The sequence below is a fragment of the Notolepis coatsorum genome (genome assembly GCF_963971535.1).
Source record: "Notolepis coatsorum genome assembly, chromosome: 2".
Classification (NCBI taxonomy): Eukaryota; Metazoa; Chordata; class Actinopteri; order Aulopiformes; family Paralepididae; genus Notolepis; species Notolepis coatsorum.
The window spans coordinates 34,727,818-34,750,673 of NC_140166.1; the positions used below are offsets into that span (position 1 = coordinate 34,727,818).

Genomic DNA, 22,856 nt, shown 5'->3' on the forward strand with positions numbered 1-22,856 from the left:
CACTAGAGGGGGGGGGTCTACACCGTGGGCTGGGCTGATTACCATACTGTGTAGCACGTCTGGAGCTAGCACACTCGTACCGGCGTGCGGTGCAGCAATGCTGACTTGAGTTCTCCTTTAACGAAGGCCTCAGAGGGTTGGCCGTTGGTGCTCACTCACACAGTGCTGCTCACTCCTGTCAGAGAACAAGGTACGGTTGGGAGAGAGTGAGAGGAGGGGGATTAACATTGGATCAGGGTAGGTGCTTGTTCAGCACAACTTTTGACAGCAGCTGGGGGTGGGGGGGTTGATACACAAGCAGCGCCTTAGCAGGAAGAAGCTCAAACAACCAGGGGACTTATCTTAAATAGTCAACAGACAGCAGCCTTGCTCTCCGCTGTAAAAGCCTCTTCTGATTTAGGTGCATACCAGCTGCTAAACGTAGAAGCCTCAGCCAAACCGTTCCCCCACGGTGAGAAGCCTTTAGTCTTGCTTACCTTCCAGTGTTCCATGTGCTGCGCTGCTGTGTGTGTTGCAGGAGCTTCCTGGAGGGCAGCGTGCTGGGAAACGGGGCCCTGCTGGGGGCCGAGGAGCTGGACCGCTACTTCCCTGACAGGAGGCTGGGGGTCTACATAGCTACCTGGAACATGCAGGGAGAGAAGGTACCAGGGGCAGCACACCTCAACAGCATCCTATCAGCATTAACTTACTGTCTGATTGACCTCAACAGCATCCTATTAGCATTAACTTACTGTCTGATTGACCTCAACAGCATCCTATCAGCATTAACTTACCGTCTGATTGACATCAACAGCATCCTATCAGCATTAAATTACCGTCTGATTGGCAAATCCGTAAAATTATGTTTCCCATTATTGTATACCACTTTTAATCTATTACCGTACTTATTTAAAGGAAAACTCCAACATTTTGGGAAATTCGCTTATTTAACATCTTCCCTGGAGTTAGACAACAAGATACATACCTTTTTCGTCTCTCTGCATGCATTGGGCTTAAAGGCCTCTGCATGCTACAGAAACTTCAGAGCAACTGCAACACAACATCGGCGCGATTTCAGCGCGGTTGTTTTAGAGGGTCTTGTAGACTGTGTTGCGAGGATGCTGCGTACATGTCCCTCAAATCTAACCTAAACAACCGTTGCGTTGATATTGCGTAGCAGTGATTGGTTGGTTAGCGAATGGGGGCGGGGCTGTCATAGAATAATATTAGTCCCGCAGAGAATATCATCCTCCATTGTTGTTTCCAGCGTTGACGCTAAATAATTAGCGTCACATATCTCGCCTTTTTCTGAAAACCCAAGCACATATTGTTCCATAGCATACGCCTTCAGTTGATCATGACAAATCCTCTCTTACCTTGATGATTAAAAAGCCTCCATAATTTAGTAAATAAAGCTGTAGCCAGCCAGCTAGCATTGGGTCTATTCAAAATGCTATCCACATTAGCTACACAGCTAACCAAGTAAATACAATGGTATCCGTCCTGAGGTAACGTTAAATACAACGTTTGCTAGTCGAAATGACTGGACACACACAGGGACAAGTTAAACATCAATCAATTAATTTATTCCAATAGGTAGTTTGAGCTGCATGTGAGCCGAGGTCCTCTCCATTGGAAACGAATGATGTTACGGTAACGTTAGCTCGAAAAGCACAGAAAGTTAAGCTGCTAGCAACAGACACTAACACTTCCGGTCGGGGGTTTTCAAAATAAAAGAGCCACGTCTAAAATCACCGGAAATACGTTTATTTGGTACATTATCTAACGTTAACACGAACCTAAACTAACTTTAGTTAAACTAACTTTGCGCGTCGATGTTGCAGAAGCATAAAGGCAGAGTGTCTAAAACACTGTTGCTTTGTCGATGTTGTGTTGCAGTTGCTCTGAAGTTTCTGTAGCATACAGAGGCCTTAAGGCCTCTACATGCTACAGCAACTGCGAAGCAACTGCAACACAACATCGACAACACAACAGTGTTGCAGACACTCTGCCTTTATGCTTCTGCAACATCGACACGCAGCCTATGCAACATTGTACCCCGGATGTAGCTAGGTTCCCTAGATAGATGAAACTTACCTTCTCAACCAACCCATTGATAACAAGCAGAAAACTAAGCATCATTTATACTTCCGGTCGGGGGGTTTCAAAATAAAAGAGTGACGTCTAAAGCACCGGAAATACGTTTATTTTGTACATTATCTAACGTTAACACAAACCTAAACTAACTTTAGGTTAGTTGTAACGTTAGTTTATTTTCATTTTAATGTTAGATCATGTACAAAATAAACGTATTTCTGGTGCTTTAGACGTCGCTCTTTTATTTTGAAACCCTCCGACCGGAAGTATAAATGATGTTTCGTTTTCGGCTTGTGTAGTCCGGTTCTGTGTCTGGTGTCTAGATTGTTGGTGAACAACTAACTTTACGTTAGTTTTAAGTAGCTAGCAGCAGGGATGGACACCGTTGTGCAAATGCAGGCAGCTACAGGTACTCGATGTCGAGGAAGAGCTGCTGAATTTAATCGGCAGGAGAGAGAGAGCTTGTCAAAGCCGCATATCACTGTGGCTGTGGTGTGGTCGTAGGCACGGAAATGCAGCTCGAACTACCTGTTATATTAAATTAATTGATTGCTGTTTAACTTGTTTGTGTCCAGTCCTTTCGATTAGCCCCACCGTTCATTGTAAACAATGATGCATGTAATTATATTAACGTTACTGTGTTGTTGTAGCTATCTTAATAAATTCTGAATGGCATTAACGTTAGTTGGGTATGATAGCATTGAATGGCATTAACGTTAGCTGGCTGACTACAACGAATTCTCACAAGCTGGCATCGTAAAATATCAACACCAGCCATGGGAATACTCAATTGTGGAGGCTTTTAATCGTCAAGGTAAGAGGATTTGAAGGCGTATGCTATGGAAGTCCCCTGCGGCTCCACTTTGTTGAAATTTACATACTAGGGCTATAGGATAACCACCGCTTAATTCGCGATTTTTTTATTGGTTTGTCATGACAAACCAATTACATAATCCAACATATGTGTAAGAAACTAACATATTCCAGTTAACGGTATATTTTTTTAATGATTCGTTATGGCGAAATCAATACTTTAATTTGTATAAATTACGTTAACTCGAAGATAGTATTCCTCCCTGCGGGACCAATATTATTCTATGACAGCCCCGCCCCCATTCGCTAACCAACCAATCAATGCTACGCAACATCAACGCAACGGTTGTTCAGATTAGATTTTGGGGAGACGTACGCAAAATGCTCGCAACACACTCTACAACACCCTCTGAAACATCTGCAACCATGTTGCGTTGAAGTCACGCTGATGTTGTGTTGCAGTTGCGTTGCAGTTGCTGTAGCATGTAGAGCCCTTTAGGGAACGCCTGGACCGTTAGCCTAGCTTAGCTTCATCACTGGAAGTGGGGCAGACATCTAGCCTAGTTCACTACAGTCAGGACATATACTCCAAATACAATCAAAATACAACTCCCAAACGTTCCTGTAAACATGTTGTGACCTGTGTATTTACCACGTCTCCCAGTCACACGAGTCTCACAGTCACACAAGTCACATGAGTCTCCCAGTCACACAAGTCTCCAAGTCACACGAGTCTCCCAGTCACATGAGTCTCCCAGTCACATGAGTCTCGACAAATGCTTGCTTTATGCAAAAAATGCAAACTGCATTGTAAAACAAAATTATAAAAAAATATACAAAAAAACAGATGGGCATACCAATCACAGCTCTTTCTCTCTTGCCCCTTCCTCATATCTCTAACCCCCCCCCCTCTCTCTCTCTCTCTCTCTCTCTCACACACACAAACACACACTTTGAGTCAGAAACAAACATAGTATCAATGAGAGTATCCTGAGTGAAGTATAGTAAAAAAAGAAATAATAAAAAAGTTAAACGTTAATCTTGTGTTCAAAGAATAGTGCCGTTAAAATAATTTTGCGTTAACTTTGACAGCCTTAGTTAAAAGTACTAATTCTAACCCTTGTGTAACTGAGGGGTACAATTCCCTGACTGTATTGAATAAGTATGGTATCATTAAACCACTACTGAGTTATGTACATTACTACTGGCCATACAGTACACAGGTATATGAGATGAACACACCCACAATAACACGTAGGCCTGCCACGATAACACATTTTGCTGGGCGATTAATTGCCCCCGAAAATATCGCGATAAGCGATATTATTGCGACCGGTTAGAGAATTTTTTTTTGGAGAAATTTATTTCCCCAAACTTTTATTTTGAAGCCCACCGCTCCGTCTTTTCCGGTGTTTAAGACTTTTATTTTGAAGCCCACCGACCGGACCGGAAGTATTGTTGTGATTATCAGGTACTTTTTGGGTACCAGAAAAGTCACGTGAAACACTGCAGACCACTGAATAGAGACGCGTCTCTAGGATTTCATAATCATTATGTTTGCAGCAGGCACAAGTGCAATAAACAAAGGATACAGTCACTGTGTATTCTGCCTCATTTATTGATTAAACAAAACTGACATCAACATAATTTGCCACCGAGCGGAGAGTTTAGTCTCGCAAAAAGATCGCTGACTTGTTAAGGCTTGTTGTTAGGTTAGGTGCTAATGTTGTGCTAGCGTTTTAGCATGGCTATCGTACATAGCGTGATCAATATAACTCGCTATTGATTGTTTGTATGAGTAACGTTAATGCTAGTAGAATAGACACAACGTGAGGTAATCACCATCCATTTTAAACCGGTTATTACCTAATGCTAACGTTAGCAAATAGACGCGACTGGTAATGTTACAGCTTGTTAGCCTAATGCTCGTTAACGTTAGCATAGACAGCCTAGCTAACGTTAACGCTTGTAGAATAGACACAATGAGAGGTAACGTTAGCGTTAGCAGAATAGACAACGAGGGTCTCGTTAATGTTGTTATTGATTGATTGATTGAAAACTGTGTTTACTCTGTTTGTATGAGTAACGTTAATGCTAGTAGAATAGACACAATGAGGGGTAACGTTAGCCCCACGGAGCTCCTGTGCTGTGCTCTGTAGTAAAGCCAGCGGCCCGCCTCCCAACACGGACAGTGACTGACAAGGGGCACTGGGTCCGCCTCATTAAAACAAACGCGCAAATAGCAATTAATCGCGCCCGTCAAAATCATTGCATTCATTTTAATTATCGCGGCAATTAATCGATTTATTGCTTATCGCGGCAGGCCTAATAACACGGCTTCACAAGAAATACTGTTTAGAAGAATATTTATTAGCAGCACGAAGATTATCTTACATTACTTATCAAGATTGAGAGTTGCGCTTGTAAGGCGAAGAATGTGCATGAATAGGTCAAGAGCGTAAGTCCATGAGCATATTACGCAGGAGATAATTAATACCACCTGTATCATAAGAATTATATATGGTACACTAGTAGATCAGCTGGAGATACTAAAGGGGTCCCTCCGGTTGTAAGCCAGCAGGGGAGAGGATTTGTCGGTAGCAGAAAGTCTGGGTCAACGAGGAATAAGGTACAGGAGACAGTGCAATAATCCCTTGATCCGTAGATGAACAACAGCTATTCTCCGGTATGCAGTGCCGCATGGAGGAAAGCTAGCCAGCCTCAGAGTACTAGAGGCGGGCTCGACGGTGCTCCTCACAGGGTAAATCCCACACAACAGTGGGTGTAGACAATTCTCCGCTCCAACAGCTACAGGACCAAAGCAAATATAATCCAGCCGAAAAGGGCTCTGTAGTCGTCGGGTAGGTTATCCAGTGTACATATCCACACGGTTCTCGTCTAGGGCTCCTCGGATGACGGCACCAGGTTAAGCCGCCCAGCCTGGATAAGCACACTAGCTCGGTACGATGAAACGTTGGTAATGCTGGTCACTGTAGAACGGTAGCCGCACGATACACTATACATAAGACTATTACTTAATAATAGAATAGGTCGAACGATCCAGCGTTAAACTCTGACACTTCAGCTATCAATTCGCACGCGGTCTCAAGGCTCTATTTCGGGGCAAAACGGGCCCACTTCACAGCACGTTGTATCGTGGTGTGAGGCTTCAACTTATTGGGTAACTAACTGCTGTATCCACCTGCAACGTATTTATACGTAAGGTGAACAATCTAGTACCAGCCTTATTTCTGTCTCGTATTCCTGCGCAGAACCGGGCATGTCCAGACATGTCTTAGCGGTGACTTTGAACTAGACATTGGGGGGTATGGCCGTGGCGCCTAGGGGATCGCTGTCCAATAGGAGAACGAATATTATGGTCTGGCCTGTACTAGGTAAAGGGATATTCTGTGTATATGTACAAAGAATATACAAGGGATATCAGACGATATACAAATACTATACAATATATCTCAAGTAATAAATATATATATTCGGTTTAATCTGACCCTTTGTAACAGCCGCCTCCTAATTAGTCCGCACCTAATTAGATAAGCAGAGACAGATTAACCGCACTGTCCACTACTCAATGTCCGTTGTGAGGGTAGGGCAGTTCACAAAGTCAGGGGGTCATGGTCGTCATCAAGAGAGTCGGGGAGCCTTGGCAACTCTATCAGCCTCGCCACGGGTCGGGTGTATGTCCGCCCCTGGACGAGCACTTCTGCCGCTCTGACCTTTCCGTCGGCACCAGTGATCACTCTGCCTACGCGGCCGGCCGGCCACATAGCTCGGGGTAGTGACTGGTCGATAATCATGACGACTGTGCCCTCCGTCAAATTGTCTCTTTCTTTCACCCATTTCTGGCGGGTCTGTAGAGACGGTAGATAGTGGAGGAGGAAACTGTTCCAAAACTTGTCAGCCAATACTTGACTGTACCTCCACATTCTTCGGCCGTTCGCTTCTTCAGGTCTGTACACTGTCTGTGGGAGCGCGGGGTCCAGCCGCCCCATCAAGAGAGTGTTGGGGGTGACTGGGTCGACATCTGCTACATCACTTGAGACGTAACCGAGGGGCTTTGAGTTCAATACTCCCTCGATCTCTGTGAGGACTGTCGTGAGGACTTCTTCCGCCACGGTCTGGGCCCCAAGCACGGCGTACAGGGCTGTCTTTATTGAATGTACTTCTCGTTCCCAAGTTCCACCGAAGTGAGGTGCATTCGGGGGGTTAAACTGGAAATCAATCTGAGAGGGAGCAAGGTGGGTCTTGAGTTCTGGGCCCATAGCTTGGAAGCTCTCTCTCAGCTCTCTTTCTCCGCCTTTGAAGTTTATCCCGTGATCAGACAATATAGACGGTTTTCCTTTCCGCGATGTGAATCTCCGGAAGGCCATAAGGAATGAGTCCGTACTCATGGTTGGAAGGAGTTCTATGTGTATCGCTCGGGTGGTCATGCATTTGAATACAATACCCCACCGCTTCTCCGTCCCTCTTCCTTTCTTCACGTACAGCGGGCCGAAACAGTCCATACCGGTGGAGTGAAAGGGCTTGTCGCCGAGTCGGAGGCGACAGGGGGGTAGGTCAGCCATCCGGGGTATACTGGGCTGTGCTCGCCACTTGCGACAGTCTAGACAGGTCCGCTGGAAGCGTCGTACTGCTTCTCTTCCTTGCAGTATCCAATAGCGACGTCTGATCTCCGCGAAGACTCTCTCTGCCCCGGCGTGGTGCACGTCCTCGTCGTATTTCTTTATGATGAGCTCTGTGACCTTGTGTCGGCTGTTTAAGACTATCGGGTACTTGACGTCATCCGTTAAGTCTGGGGCCCTCCTCAGACGACCACCCACTCTGATGAGATTATGGGCGTCGCTCTCAGGGGCCAAGTGGAGCAGTCTGCTGTCTGATGGGACTGGCTTTGATCCCTGCAGACAGTCTAGCTCGTCGGGGAACGAGTCTCTTTGGGCTCGCTGTAGCAGAAGGAGTTCTGCTTCTTCGTAGTTAGCTGCAGTAATGTCAGTAGTGGACGGAACCTCTGGGTGGTGCCACAGGAATGTCTTTAACTGCGCACTCTCAAGGGTGGGGCAGTCGTCTATGTTGGGATCTGTGGGGACTAGTGTGTGTGTCAACCCACAGAACATAGATTTCTTCTTCTCTGCCTCCTCTTCACTCGCCTCCCGTGGGGTGGGTGTAGGCCACTCTTCTTCCGGGAGCTTGAGGAACTCGGGACCGTCACTATAGAGATTGTGGCGGGTGAGGTCATCCAGGGACATTCCCCGTGTGATGACGTCGGCTGGGTTCTGTTTTGTGTCCACGTACCTCCAGCATGCTGCTTCTGTTAAATCTTGTATCTCTGTGATTCTGACTCCCACGAAGACCTTGTATCTACACGAATCGGACTGGATCCATGTGAGTACGGTCATGGAGTCTGACCACAGGATTGTTCTTTGCACCGGGATGGTGAGTTCACGTTGGATTAACGTGGCGAGTTGCGCTCCTACTAGGGCTGCGCAGAGCTCTAGACGCGGGATAGATTGTTGCTTGCGGGGGGCTATTCTTGAGCGAGCCAGGATGAAGGCAGTATGTATTTCTCCTCCCTCCTCTCGGGCCCGCAAGTAGGCCACAGAACCGTAGGCTACTTCGGAGGCGTCGCTGAAGACGTGCAGGTCCATCTGACACGTCTCCGGTCTCACTGTGGGTGGGAAGTAGCTGCGGCGTATGTTGACACCTGGGAGCGAGCTGAGTTCTGTCTCCCACTCTCTCCATGTGGAGGCAAGGTGTTCGGGTATGGGATCGTCCCAGCCCTGGTCCTTGTCCCATAGCGCTCGTACAATCATCTTTGCCCTGGTGGTGTAAGGTAGAATACATCCCAACGGGTCATATTGTCTGGCGAGTGTTCTGTATACACTCCGTCTTGTGGTCGGTAGTGAAGTCGACCTTCCCTGCTCCTTGGTCAGGGGTGTGTGTCTATAATGGAGCGAGTCTGTTTTGAAGCGCCAGACTAGTCCTAATGTCATTTCTTGGGCTTCTCCTGGGATGGTCGCCATCCAGGTCTCGCTGCTTGCTGCCTTGTCCTCTGGGGAGAGGCTGCGCAATACTTGCGGGTCGCTGCTGGCCCACTGCCGGAGATCAAAGCCGCCTTGATCAGGGAGGCGCGGAGCTTGAGTAGGAGGGCCTCGGCTTCTTCTGGCGTCGAGACGCTTTGCAGACAGTTGTCCACGTAGAAACTATTTCCTACACTTTGTCGGACCTCTTCATCAGCTTCTGGGTCCTCTGCGACGTGTTTTTGCAGTGCGAACGTAGCACAGCATGGGCTGCATGTGGTTCCGAAAGGGGGGACTTCCCATTGATAGATGGATGGTTGCTCATCCCCGATCCTCTCTCTCCATAAGAACCGCAGCAGGGGCTTGTCCTCTTCCACTAGTCGCACCTGCAGGAACATCCTTTTGATGTCGCCGCTGATGGCCACCTTGTTCTGGCGGAAACGTAGCAACACGCCTAGTAGAGAGGGGCCGAGTGTTGGGCCGGGCAAGAGCTCTTTATTCAGATTTTGTGATCCGATCTGGTAGCTGCAGTTAAACACAATACGATCCTTGCCGTTGTGGTGGACTTTGTGGTGCGGCACGTACCATGATTTGGTCGTCTGATCGGCCTCTTTAATGTCAATTCTCTTTATGTGTCCCACTGTGATTAGCTTGTCAATCTCAGCGCGGTACACAGTAGCTTGAGCGGGCTCTCTGGCTAGGCGCCGCTCTGTGTTCGATAGATACCGCTCCGTCGCTTCTTTTGGGGCGTGGAAGGTAGGCATACCCTCTCGCCTCAGGAGTGGAGTTGCGTATTTCATCACTCCGTTGACTTTGACTCTCTTTGTCCCCTGCTCGAGGAGGGCTATGGCATAAATGTCTTCCTTGGAACGAATGTGTTTCTTTTCGTTCTTAAAGGGCATTGTCTCTAGTGTCCATAGCCTCTCGACGTGCTGTAAGAGGGCGGTGTCTTCTTCTGTCATTCTGGAGTGGAGGCAGCGAGTGGCTGCTGTTCGGTTGGGAGACCTGGAGAGGGGGCCTTGTAGCGTCCATCCTAGGCGGGTCTCGACTGCTGCTGGACAGCCTCTGGGCCCAGTGTGGACCCGGTCCATCGGGACGATGAGGTGTGCATGGTCGGATCCTATCAGCAGGGTCGGGGTGGCACCGTCTATGAGCGGTATAGGTAGTTGACGCAGGTGCACGTATTTGTCCATCAGCTTGGCGATGGGGTAGGTGTACTGCGACAGGCCTATGTCTTGGCTGGTGAAAGCGTTAGTGATCCTATACCGTCTCTCTGGCTGCCCGCTTGCTGCGATAGTGAAGGAGACGTTCTCACCCTTGATCGTCTTCAGGTCTCTTCTTATAGTCCGAATCGTCATCGTTTCTTCGCTCCCCCGCAGCCCCATCTGGGCCGCAGCGGACGCGAGGAGAAGGGTCTTCTCTGACCCGTTGTCAAGGACGGCGTAGGTGTCCATGACCTTGTCCTCGTAACTCAATGTTACGCGGACCACCTTCAAGAGCACCCGGGCGCCCCCGCTGCTGGCGGGGTCAATGTACATAACACTTGCCTTTGTGCTGCTTGAGGGTGCGGGCTTTCTTCTGTTACTGTCATGTAAAACGTCCAAGTGGGCTCCGTCACACCGACTACACCTCTTCTTTAAGCGGCACTCGGCTGCCATGTGACTGCGCGCACAGCGGTAACAGCGGCACTTGGACTTTATCCATTGACTCACCTCGTCGGCGGTCATCTTCTTGAACGTGTCACAGTGTGACAGCCAGTGTTCCTTTTCGCAGTACGGGTATGCAATCTTCCACTTCTCTTTCGTCGAGGGGATACTGTGGTTCTTGTTGCGCGGTACTGATTCGGCTTGGTGCATGACGGTCACCAGCCTGCGGCCATCGTTTGATCTCCTAGGTCCCTCTCTGGAGCTTGGTACGCTCTGCACGAACGTATCCAGTCGTAGGCTGCTGACTTCTCTCGCCAGGAAGTCGGCCAGGTCTAGGAGGGATGGCTCGGGACCGTTGGGATCACGGTGGTCCTTTTGCCGCCTGAAGCGCTCTTGTCGGGCGGGCGGAAGCTTCTCTAATATTCTCTCAACATTAGAGTTTGCGTACAGTTCGTGCATACCCTTTTCCTTTTGTGCCCCCAGCATCCCTACCAGGGATTGTACCTTGATAGAGAGGTCATCTAATGAGCGATTGTCTGTGGCTGGGGGTAGACGGTCAATATTCCTTATCTCTTGTATTACGTAGTCCCATATGCGTCCATAACGTTGGTCGAGGGCTACTAGAGCCGCGGTGTATGGGGTACTTGAGTTGGAATATGCCAGCGCTATATTATGCGCTCTGGGCACCTTCAGGTGCTTGAGTAGGATAGCATACTTGTACGTCTCATCTGGGACATCGGACATCATTGTCTCTAAGCACATTCGTAGCTCTGTGTACTGTGCTCTGTTCTCGTGTGTGAAGTCCGGGAACGTCGGTGTGCCAAGGTACGATGCCATGGATGGCTGGCACATCGGTGAGCGTTGGGGGAGAGGCCTCCTAGGCGAGTCTCCTCTTACGTGTCGTGGTGGGCTGGTACCTGGCGGGTACCAAGGCCTGTGTACCCAGGTGCTGTTCCTCGGGGCTGGTCGTGCGTCAAGCTCACCCGTGAGTTGAGTCGGGGGTCTGTAACGCAGGGCCTCGGGGGTAAAGTCTGGGCTGTACTGGACCTCCTGGTCCTGTGGAGTACGATGCTGCTGTTGGGCTTGACTTTCCTCCTCTCCCTCTTCTTCCTCTGCCAGGTCTTCTAGATCCTGTAATCGTCTATTTAGTCTCTCTGCGGCGTAGGCCGGTTCTTCCCTGTTGCTGGGTCTCGCATGGACCGGTCGGGGAGGGGGTTCGGAGAGGTGTATAGGCTCTTTCTGTTGGCCGGGCTCCGGGTCGCTTGATCGGGTAGGGGAGGGTGCCCTAGACCCTTGTCTTGACGAGGCCCTGGAGCTCCGTGCGGAGGGAGGGGGGGTTGCCCTGGCAATCAGTTGCTCCATTATCTGCGCTTGTAATCGGTCGCGCTCGGCTTCGCGCTTGATGTGAGCGAGGTCGCGCTCTGCTTCGCGCTGGGCTTGGGCTGCGTCACGCTGTGCATTGGCGGCTCCGCGCTGTGCATCGGCGGCGGCGCGCTGGGCTTCGGCGCGGTCTCTTTCCATATTCTCTTCCGTCTGGAGGCGTCTGGTCTCCAGGCGTATGCGGTCGTCGTCACTCCTTTGCTGCGCCTAGAAGCGCTCTCGCTCGATCGCAGAGTGTTCACGTTCACTAAGGGCTTGCGCTTGGAGTTGCGCGTGGAAGCGTTCTCTTTGGTCTGCAGATTGTTCGCGCTCACTTAGTTGTTGAGCCTGCAGGCGGTCTCTTTCATTGGTAGAGTGTTCGCGCTCACTTTGGTGTTGCGCGCGGAGGCGCTCTTGTTCCATGGAAGAATGTTCGCGCTCGCTAAGCGTCTGTGCTTGGAGTCGATCGCGTTCGGTGGAGGCTGCCAGGGTGGCGATAAATGCCTGCGCTAGCATCTTGTCCGCCTCGCTGGGGGAAGACACTGATGGAGGTGATCGGCTTCTGGCAGTGCTCGTTGGAGATCCGTTCTCCTGTCGCGCTCCGAGGAGGTCCATCTCCTGGGTGCGCGTCTCTTCTGGTGGTGGGTCGGGTTCCGTCCCTGGAGGGCTTTCTTTATCCTGGAGCTCTCCGGGGACTACCTTGTTGACGTTGGCGGGGGGTAAAGTCATGTCAGGTCCCTCCTGGTCCCCCCCGTGAGCTTGGTCAGTTACGTTAGAACCCACTAGGGTCTCTACTGGCGGGGTCGCCTGGTCGGTAGGGTTTGACATACTTTTACTATCCGCTTTTTCCGCGTTTAACGTCTGTATAAAGCTAGGTAGTAGACTGGCAGCGTAGTCCTCTAGGTAACGAGGTGGCTGCCGTCTGCGCTCCGGGCGATCTAGCTTAGGAGAACCGTTTGTGGAGTGTTCATCATTGGCCATGTTAATATTAATATTATATTAATATTACGCTAATTACCATCCGGCTCGAAGGACCAATTGTAACTGAGGGGTACAATTCCCTGACTGTATTGAATAAGTATGGTATCTGTAACTGAGGGGTACAATTCCCTGACTGTATTGATAAGTATGGTATTATTAAACCACTACCGCTTGTACTTTAACTTCTGGCCATCCAGTACATGATATAGATATGATGAACACTTTCCCACCTGATGAAACGAAGTCCACACAAATGTATAAATCGAATATTTTATATAGCAAAGGGTATATACAACGTTCACTTAATGACATTTATGATTTGAAATGCACTTGTAAGGCAAATGAGTATTCGTAGGTAAATCAACATTGAATGTCCAATCTCTGGTTACGCAGGGAGTAAGTATACAACCTGGTTCTTTAGGGAACTATAGCGATGGTACTTAAATGATTATAGCTGGATACACTAAAGGGGGGGGTCCCGCTGGTTGTAAGACAGTAGGGGGGGGGGGTTAGGAGAGCCGCTGGCGGTATCCCATCTGGCCGACGATTTCTTGGGAGAATTCAGAGTGCTGAACACGGTGCCCACAGAACCTCGGTCCGCAGATGAATACAGCTGGGCCCTCTGGTGGACGGTAGCTGCCGGTCCACAACGAAGAGACGTGAGGCGACCTCACTCGGGTAGAGCGCCGTCTCACCTGGACTCCTCTCGGGGGGTAGTTCCAACACTCAGCAGTGTTGGCCGTTATCCATGGCATAATCAAAGCACCCAAAGCACGTAGATAATCCAAGCCGTGGAAGGCTCGCCGTCGTCCGGGTAAAGTAATCCAATGTACAGGTCCACTCGTCCTGGCCCGGAGCTCCTCGGATGCAAGCACCACACGTGGTCTGCCCAGCCTGGTTAAGACTCCAGATAACGTCAGGAACGATGGGGGTACTGCTCACTTTATAACTCTAACCGAACGATGCACCATACATAATAGACTATTATTAACTTAATAGAAATACGTCCCACTCGACGGTATAGTGCCAAACTATGACAATTCAACTATTAATCCACACGATGTCTCAATGCCTATTCTGAGGCCAAGTAGGCCTTACTGCACCACACGTGCGTCGTGGGTGAGGCTTCGCGTCTGTTACTAGGTTGGAGGGTAAAGGACTAATGGACTAAAAGAAAGTTCTACTTTACTTGCGCCATATATATATGCGCTGTGAACAAATAGTACCATTCGTATTTCGCCAGACGTATTCCTACGCGGAACCGGGCTTGTAACGACATGTTCGTCGGCACGATTGAACTTGAACCAAGGGGCTTGGCTGCTGGCGCCAGGTTCTCGTCCAATGGTAGAATGAAACTATTATGGGCTGTTAGTAGACTAAAGGGATATTCAGTGTATATTGTACAAGGAATATACAGGGGATATCAACGATATACAAATACTATTAAATATATATCCATAAATAAATATATATATTCAGTTTAATCTGATCCTTCACAACAGCCGCCCCCTAATTAGTCCCACCTAATTAGCTAAGCAGAGACAGATTAACCGCACTGTCTACCACTCAACGTCCGCTGTAAGGGTCAGTCAACTCACAAAGTCATGGGGTCATGGTCGTCATCGATAGTGTCTGGGAGTCTGGGCAGTTCTATTAGCCTCGCCACGGGTCGTGTGTAAGTTCGCCCTTGGACGAGCACTTCAGCTGCTCGGACCTTGCCATCGGCACCGGTGATCACTTTGCTTACGCGGCCAGCCGGCCACATAGCTCTGGGTAGTGACTGGTCGATAATCATGACGACTGTTCCTTCTGTCAAATTGTCTCTCTTTTTTACCCACTTCTGGCGGGTCTGTAGAGACGGTAGGTAGTGGAGTAGGAAGCTGTTCCAAAACTTGTCAGCTAGTACTTGACTGTACCTCCACATTCTTCGGCCGTTCGCTTCTTCAGGCCTGTACATTGTCTGGGGTAGCGCGGGGTCTAGCCGCTCCATCAAGAGTGTGTTGGGGGTGACTGGGTCGACATCTGCTACATCACTGGAGACGTAGCCGAGGGGCTTGGAGTTCAATACTCCCTCGATCTCCGTGAGGACTGTCATTAGGACTTCCTCCGCCACAGTCTGGGCCCCAAGCACGGCGTACAGGGCTGTCTTTATAGAACGTACTTCTCGTTCCCAGGTTCCACCGAAGTGGGGTGCGTTCGGGGGATTAAACTGGAAGTCAATCTGGGATGGAGCGAGGTGGGTCTTAAGTTCTGGGCCCATAGCTTGGAAGCTCTCTCTCAGCTCTCTTTCTCCGCCTTTGAAGTTTGTCCCGTGATCAGACAACAATGTAGACGGTTTTCCTTTCCGTGATGTGAATCTTCGGAAGGCCATAAGGAATGAGTCTGTGCTCATGGTCGGAAGGAGTTCGATATGTATCGCTCTGGTGGTCATGCATTTGAATACAATACCCCACCGCTTCTCGGTTCCTCTTCCTTTCTTTATATACAACGGGCCAAAACAGTCCATGCCTGTGGAGTGGAATGGCTTGTCGCCGAGTCGGAGGCGACAGGGAGGTAGGTCAGCCATCCGGGGTATGCTGGGCTGCGCGCGCCACTTTCGGCAGTCTAGACAGGTTCGTTGGAAGCGTCGCACCGCTTCTCTTCCTTGAAGTATCCAATAGCGACGTCTGATCTCCGCGAAGACTCTCTCTGCTCCTGCGTGGTATACATCCTCGTCGTATTTCTTTATGATCAGCTCTGTGACCTTGTGTCGGCTGTTCAAGACTATCGGGTACTTAACGTCATCCGGTAGATCGGGGGCTCTCCGCAGACGACCACCCACTCTGATGAGATTATGGGCGTCGCTCTCGGGTGCCAGGTGGAGCAGTCTGCTGTCTGATGGGACGGGCTTTCCTCCCTGTAGACAGTCTAGCTCATCGGGGAACGAGTCTCTCTGGGCTCGTTGTAGTAGAAGAAGCTCTGCTTCTTCGTAGTCAGCTGCTGAAATGTCAGTGGTGGACTGAATCTCTGGGTGGCGCCACAGGAATGTCTTTAGCTGCGCACTCTGTAGGGTAATGCAGTCATCTATGTTGGGGTCTGTGGAGGCGACTGTGCTCAGTCCACAGAACATAGGTTTCTTGTTCTCAGCCTCCTCTTTACTTGCTTCCCGTGGGGTGGGCGTAGGCCACTCTTCTTCCGGGAGCTTGAGGAATTCTGGTCCGTCACTGTAGATGTTGCGACGGGTGAGGTCATCCAGGGACATTCCCCGGGTGATGACGTCAGCTGGGTTGTGTTTGGTGTCCACATACCGCCAGCTCGCTGCTTCTGTTAACTCTTGAATCTCGGTGACTCTGACTCCCACGAAGACCTTGTATCTGCATGAATCAGACTTGATCCATGTGAGTACTGTCGTGGAATCTGACCACAAGATTGTTCTGTGCACCGGAATGGTGAGTTCACGTTGGATTAACGTGGCTAGATGCGCTCCTGCTAGGGCTGCGCAGAGCTCTAGACGCGGGATAGATTGTTGCTTTCGTGGGGCTATTCTTGAGCGAGCCAGGATGAAAGCAGTGTGTATCTCTCCTCCCTTCTCTTGGGCACGCAAGTAGGCCACCGATCCATAGGCTACTTCGGAGGCGTCACTGAAGACGTGTAGATCCATCTTGCATGTCTCTGGCCTCACTGTGGGTGGGAAGTAGCTGCGGCGTATATTGATGCCTGGGAGTGAGCGGAGTTCCGTCTCCCACTCTCTCCATGTGGAGGCAAGGTGTGCGGGTATTGGGTCGTCCCAGCCCTGGTCCTTGTCCCATAGTGCTCGTACAATCATCTTTGCCCTGGTGGTGTAAGGTAAAGATGACCCAACGGTCATCCCAACGGGTCATATTGTCTGGCGAGTGTTCTGTACACACTCCGTCTGGTGGTCGGTATCGCCGTCGACCTTCCCTGCTCTGTGGTCAGGGGTTTGTGTCTATAGTGGAGCGAGTCTGTTTTGAAGCGCCAGACTAGTCCTAGTGTCATTTCTTGGGCTTCTCCTGGGATGGTCGCCATCCAGGTCTCGCTGCTGGCAGCCTTGTCCGCGGGGGAGAGGCTGCGCAATACGTGCGGGTCACTGCTGGCCCACTGCCTGAGATCAAAGCCGCCTTTGATCAGGGAGGCGCGTAGCTTGATTAGGAGAGCCTCGGCTTCTTCTTGAGTCGAAACGCTTTGTAAACAGTTGTCCACGTAGAAACTGTTCTTCACACTGTGTCGGACCTCTTCATCTGCTGCTGGGTCCTCTGCGACGTGTTTCTGTAGTGCAAATGTAGCACAGCACGGGCTGCATGTGGTTCCGAAGGGGAGGACTTCCCACTGGTAGATGGCTGGGTTCTCATCTCCGATCCTCTCTCTCCATAGGAACCGCAGCAGGGGCTTGTCCTCCTCCACTAGTCTCACCTGCAGGAACATCCCTTTGATATCCCCGCTGATAGCCACCTTGTCCTGGCGGAAGCGTAGTAGCACGCCTAGTAGAGAGGGGCCGAGTGTGGGGCCGGGCAAGAGCTCTTTATTCAGATTTTGGGATCCGATCTGGTAGCTGCAGTTAAACACAATGCGATCCTTGCCGTTGTGGTGGACCTTGTGGTGCGGCACGTACCATGATTCGGTCGTCTGATCGGCCTCTTTAATGTCAATCTTTGTCACGTGTCCCGCTGTGATTAGCTTCTCAATCTCAGCGCGGTACACACTCTCTTGAGCGGGGTCTTTGGCTAGGCGCCGCTCTGTGTTCAATAGATACCGCTCCGTGGCGTCTTTCTTTGCGTGAAAGGTGGGCATTCCCTCTCGCCTCAGGAGTGGAGTTGCGTATCTCATCACTCCGCCGACTGCGACTCTCTTTGTCCCTTGCTCGAGTAGGTTGATGGCGTAAATGTCTTCTTTAGAACGAATGTCTTTCTTTTCGTTCTTAAGGGCATTGTCTCTAGTGTCCATAGCCTCTCGACATGCTGCAGGAGAGTGGTGTCTTCCTCTGTCGTTCTGGAGTGGAGGCAGCTAGTGGCTGCTGTTCGGTTGAGAGATTTAGCGAGGGGGCCTTGTAGTGTCCACCCTAGGCGGGTCTCGACTGCTGCAGGACAGCCCCGGGGTCCTGTATGGACCCGGTCTATCGGGACGATGAGGTCTGCATGGTCGGAGCCTATCAGCAGGGTCGGGGTGGCGCCGTCTATGAGCGGGATAGGTAGTTGACGCAGGTGCACATATTTATCCATCAGCTTGGCGATGGGGTAGGTGTACTGCGATAGTCCTATTTCTTGGCTGGTGAAAGCATTTGTAATCCTATACCGTCGCTCTGGCTGCCCGCTTGCTGCGATAGTGAAGGAGACATTCTCGCCCTTTATCGTCTTTAAATCTCTTCTTATTGTCCGAATCGTCATTTGGTTCTCGCTCCCCCGCAGTCCCAGCTGGGCCGCAGCGGACGCGAGCAGAAGGGTCTTCTCTGACCCGTCATCAAGGACGGCGTAAGTGTCCATGACTTTATCTTGGTAGCTCAATGTCACACGGACTACCTTTAAGAGCACTTGGGCGCCACTGCTGCTGGCGGGGTCAATGTACATGACACTTGCCTTGGTGCCGCTCGATGGTGCAGGTGCAGGCCTTCTTCGGTTACTGTCGTGTAGTATATCTAGATGGGCTCCGTCACACCGACTGCACCTTTTCTTTAGGCGGCATTCGGCTGCCATGTGACTGCGCGCACATCGGTAACAGCGCCTGTTGGACTTTATCCATTGACTCACTTCTTCTGCATTCATCTTTGTGAACAGGTCACATTGTGACAGCCAGTGTTCCTTCTCACAGTAGGGGCACACCATCTTCCACTTCTCTTTTCTCGAGGGGGTACTGTGGCTCTTACTGCTCGGTACTGACTCTGATTGGTGCATGACAGTCACCGATCTTCTTCCATCGTTTATTCTCCTGGGTCCCTCTCTGGAGCTTGGCGTGCTCCGCACGAACGTATCCAGTCGTAAGCTGCTGACTTCTCTCGCCAGGAAGTCGGCTAGATCGAGGAGGGATGGTTCGGGACCGTTAGGATCACGGTGGTCTCTCTGCCGCCTAAAACGCTCTTGTCTTGCGGGTGGCAGCTTCTCTAAAATCCTCTCGACGTTAGAGTTGGCGTATAGCTCGTGCATGCCCTTTTCTCGTTGCGCTCCCAGCATCCCTACCAGGGACTGCACTTTTATCGACAGGTCGTCTAATGAGCGATTGTCTGTTGCTGGGGGTAGGCGATCAATATGCCTTATCTCTTGGATTACGTAATCCCATATACGTCCATATCTCTGGTCCAGCGCTGCTAGAGCCGCGGTGTATGGGGTCGTAGAGGTGGCATAGGCTAGCGCTATATTGTGCGCTCGCGGTACTTTCAGGTGCTTCAGTAATATTGCATACTTGTGGCGTTCATCAGCGACATCCACCATCATTGTCTCTAAGCACATCCGGAGCTCCGTGTACTGTGCTCGATTCTCATAGGTGAAGTCTGGGAACGTCGGCGTGGCAATGTATGACGCCGTGGATGGCTGATACATCGGCGAGCGTTGGGGGAGAGACCTCCTAGGCGAGTCTCCTCTTGCGCCTCTCTGTGGGCTGGTACCGACAGGGTACCATGGCCCGCTGGTCCAGGTGCTATTCCTCGGGGCTGGTCATGCGTCGTGCTCACCCGTGAATAAAGTCGGGGGTCTGTAGCGCAGTGCCGCGGGGGTATAGCCTGGGCTGTACTGGACCTCCTGGTCCGGTGGAGTACTGTGCTGTCGTCGGGCCCGGTTCTCCTCCTCTCCCTCTTCTTCTTCTATCAGGTCCTCCAGATCCTGTAGTCGTTTATTTAGCTTCTCCGCAGTGTATGCCGCTCCTTCCTTGTAGCTGGGTCTCGCTTGGACCGGTCTGGGAAGGGGGTCTGCGGGGGGTATAGGCTTGGTCTGTTGGTCAAGTTCAGGGTCGCTTGCTCGGTTAGGAGACGCTGCCCTTGACTGTTGTCTCGACGAGTTCCTTGAACCCCTGGCGGAGGGAGAGGGTGTTGCCTTGAGGATCAGCTGCTCCATTAGCTGCGCTTGTAACTTGTCGCGCTCGGCTTCGCGCTTGGTGAGATCTGCTTCTCTTTGGGCACCGGCAGCGGCGCGCTGGGCGTCGGCCCGGTCTCTTGCCATATTCTCTTCCGTCTGAAGGCGTCTCATCTCCAGGCGTATGCGCTCTTCTTCGCTCCGTTGCTGCGCTTGGAGTTGTTCGCGCTCGATAAGCATCTGTGCTTGGAGTCGATCGCGTTCACCCTGAAGTCGATCGCGTTCGGTAGCGGCTGTCAGGCTGACGAGGAACGCCTGTGATAGCATCCTCTCCGCTTCGCTGGGGGAAGACGGTTGTAGAGGTGAGCCGCTCCTGGGTGAGCCGCTCCTGGCTGTACTCGTTGGGGAGTCCTGGCGCTCTATTTCCTCGGCGCTCTCCTCCTCTTCTTCCGTGCAGAGTTCTCTCTCTGTAGGATTGTCTTCCTCCCGGGGCTGGTCGGGGACTACTTCTTCGGTATTGGCGGGGGGTAAAGGCATGTCAGCTCCCTCCTGGTCCCCACCGTGAGCTTGGTCAGTTACATTAGAACCCACTAGGGCCTCTGTGGTCGGGGAAACCTGGTCGTTAAGGTCAGACATAATTTTACTTTCTACTTTTACCGCGTTTACCGTTTGTAGAAGGCTAGGTAGTTGACTGACAGCGTAATCCTCTAAGTACTGAGGTGGCTGTCGTCTGCGCTGCGGGCGTTCTACATTAGGAGGACCGTTTCGTGGAGTGTTCATCATAGGCCATTTCAATATTAATAACACTATATTAATATTACACTAGTTACCCTCCGGCTCGAAGGACCAATTGTAACTGAGGGGTACAATTCCCTGACTGTATTGATAAGTATGGTATTATTAAACCACTACCGCTTGTACTTTAACTTCTGGCCATCCAGTACATGATATAGATATGATGAACACTTTCCCACCTGATGAAACGAAGTCCACACAAATGTATAAATCGAATATTTTATATAGCAAAGGGTATATACAATGTTCACTTAATGACATTTATGATTTGAAATGCACTTGTAAGGCAAATGAGTATTCGTAGGTAAATCAACATTGAATGTCCAATCTCTGGTTACGCAGGGAGTAAGTATACAACCTGGTTCTTTAGGGAACTATAGCGATGGTACTTAAATGATTATAGCTGGATACACTAAAGGGGGGGGTCCCGCTGGTTGTAAGACAGTAGGGGGGGGGGTTAGGAGAGCCGCTGGCGGTATCCCATCTGGCCGACGATTTCTTGGGAGAATTCAGAGTGCTGAACACGGTGCCCACAGAACCTCGGTCCGCAGATGAATACAGCTGGGCCCTCTGGTGGACGGTAGCTGCCGGTCCACAACGAAGAGACGTGAGGCGACCTCACTCGGGTAGAGCGCCGTCTCACCTGGACTCCTCTCGGGGGGTAGTTCCAACACTCAGCAGTGTTGGCCGTTATCCATGGCATAATCAAAGCACCCAAAGCACGTAGATAATCCAAGCCGTGGAAGGCTCGCCGTCGTCCGGGTAAAGTAATCCAATGTACAGGTCCACTCGTCCTGGCCCGGAGCTCCTCGGATGCAAGCACCACACGTGGTCTGCCCAGCCTGGTTAAGACTCCAGATAACGTCAGGAACGATGGGGGTACTGCTCACTTTATAACTCTAACCGAACGATGCACCATACATAATAGACTATTATTAACTTAATAGAAATACGTCCCACTCGACGGTATAGTGCCAAACTATGACAATTCAACTATTAATCCACACGATGTCTCAATGCCTATTCTGAGGCCAAGTAGGCCTTACTGCACCACACGTGCGTCGTGGGTAAGGCTTCGCGTCTGTTACTAGGTTGGAGGGTAAAGGACTAATGGACTAAAAGAAAGTTCTACTTTACTTGCGCCATATATATATGCGCTGTGAACAAATAGTACCATTCGTATTTCGCCAGACGTATTCCTACGCGGAACCGGGCTTGTAACGACATGTTCGTCGGCACGATTGAACTTGAACCAAGGGGCTTGGCTGCTGGCGCCAGGTTCTCGTCCAATGGTAGAATGAAACTATTATGGGCTGTTAGTAGACTAAAGGGATATTCAGTGTATATTGTACAAGGAATATACAGGGGATATCAACGATATACAAATACTATTAAATATATATCCATAAATAAATATATATTCAGTTTAATCTGATCCTTCACAACAGTATCATTAAACCACTACTGAGTTATGTACATTACTACTGGCCATACAGTACACAGGTATATGAGATGAACACACCCACAATAACACGGCTTCACAAGAAATACTGTTTAGAAGAATATTTATTAGCAGCACGAAGATTATCTTACATTACTTATCAAGATTGAGAGTTGCGCTTGTAAGGCGAAAAATGTGCATGAATAGGTCAAGAGCGTAAGTCCATGAGCATATTACGCAGGAGATAATTAATACCACCTGTATCATAAGAATTATATATGGTACAACAGCTATTCTCCGGTATGCAGTGCCGCATGGAGGAAAGGTCGGGTAGGTTATCCAGTGTACATATCCACACGGTTCTCGTCTAGGGCTCCTCGGATGACGGCACCAGGTTAAGCCGCCCAGCCTGGATAAGCACACTAGTTCGGTACGATGAAACGTTGGTAATGCTGGTCACTGTAGAACGGTAGCCGCACGATACACTATACATAATAGACTATTACTTAATAATAGAATAGGTCGAACTCGACGATCCAGCGTTAAACTCTTGACACTTCAGCTATCAATTCGCATGCGGTCTCAAGGCTCTATTTCGGGGCAAAACGGGCCCACTTCACAGCACGTTGTATCGTGGTGTGAGGCTTCAACTTATTGGGTAACTAACGGCTGTATCCACCTGCGACGTATTTATACGTAAGGTGAACAATCTAGTACC

General features: G+C 50.3%; 1 protein-coding gene across 5 annotated transcripts in view; it reads left to right on the plus strand.

Annotated features, from left to right (window-relative positions):
- The window catches only part of inpp5e (inositol polyphosphate-5-phosphatase E), a 51,166-nt gene that overhangs the window by 3,353 nt on the left and 24,957 nt on the right, over window positions 1–22,856 (plus strand). For all 5 annotated transcript variants that reach the window (XM_084309064.1, XM_084309065.1, XM_084309061.1 and 2 more), the window contains one exon: window positions 518–641. In XM_084309064.1, the coding sequence (XP_084165190.1) occupies window positions 518–641 (124 nt within the window). The remainder of the gene's footprint in view (window positions 1–517; window positions 642–22,856) is intronic.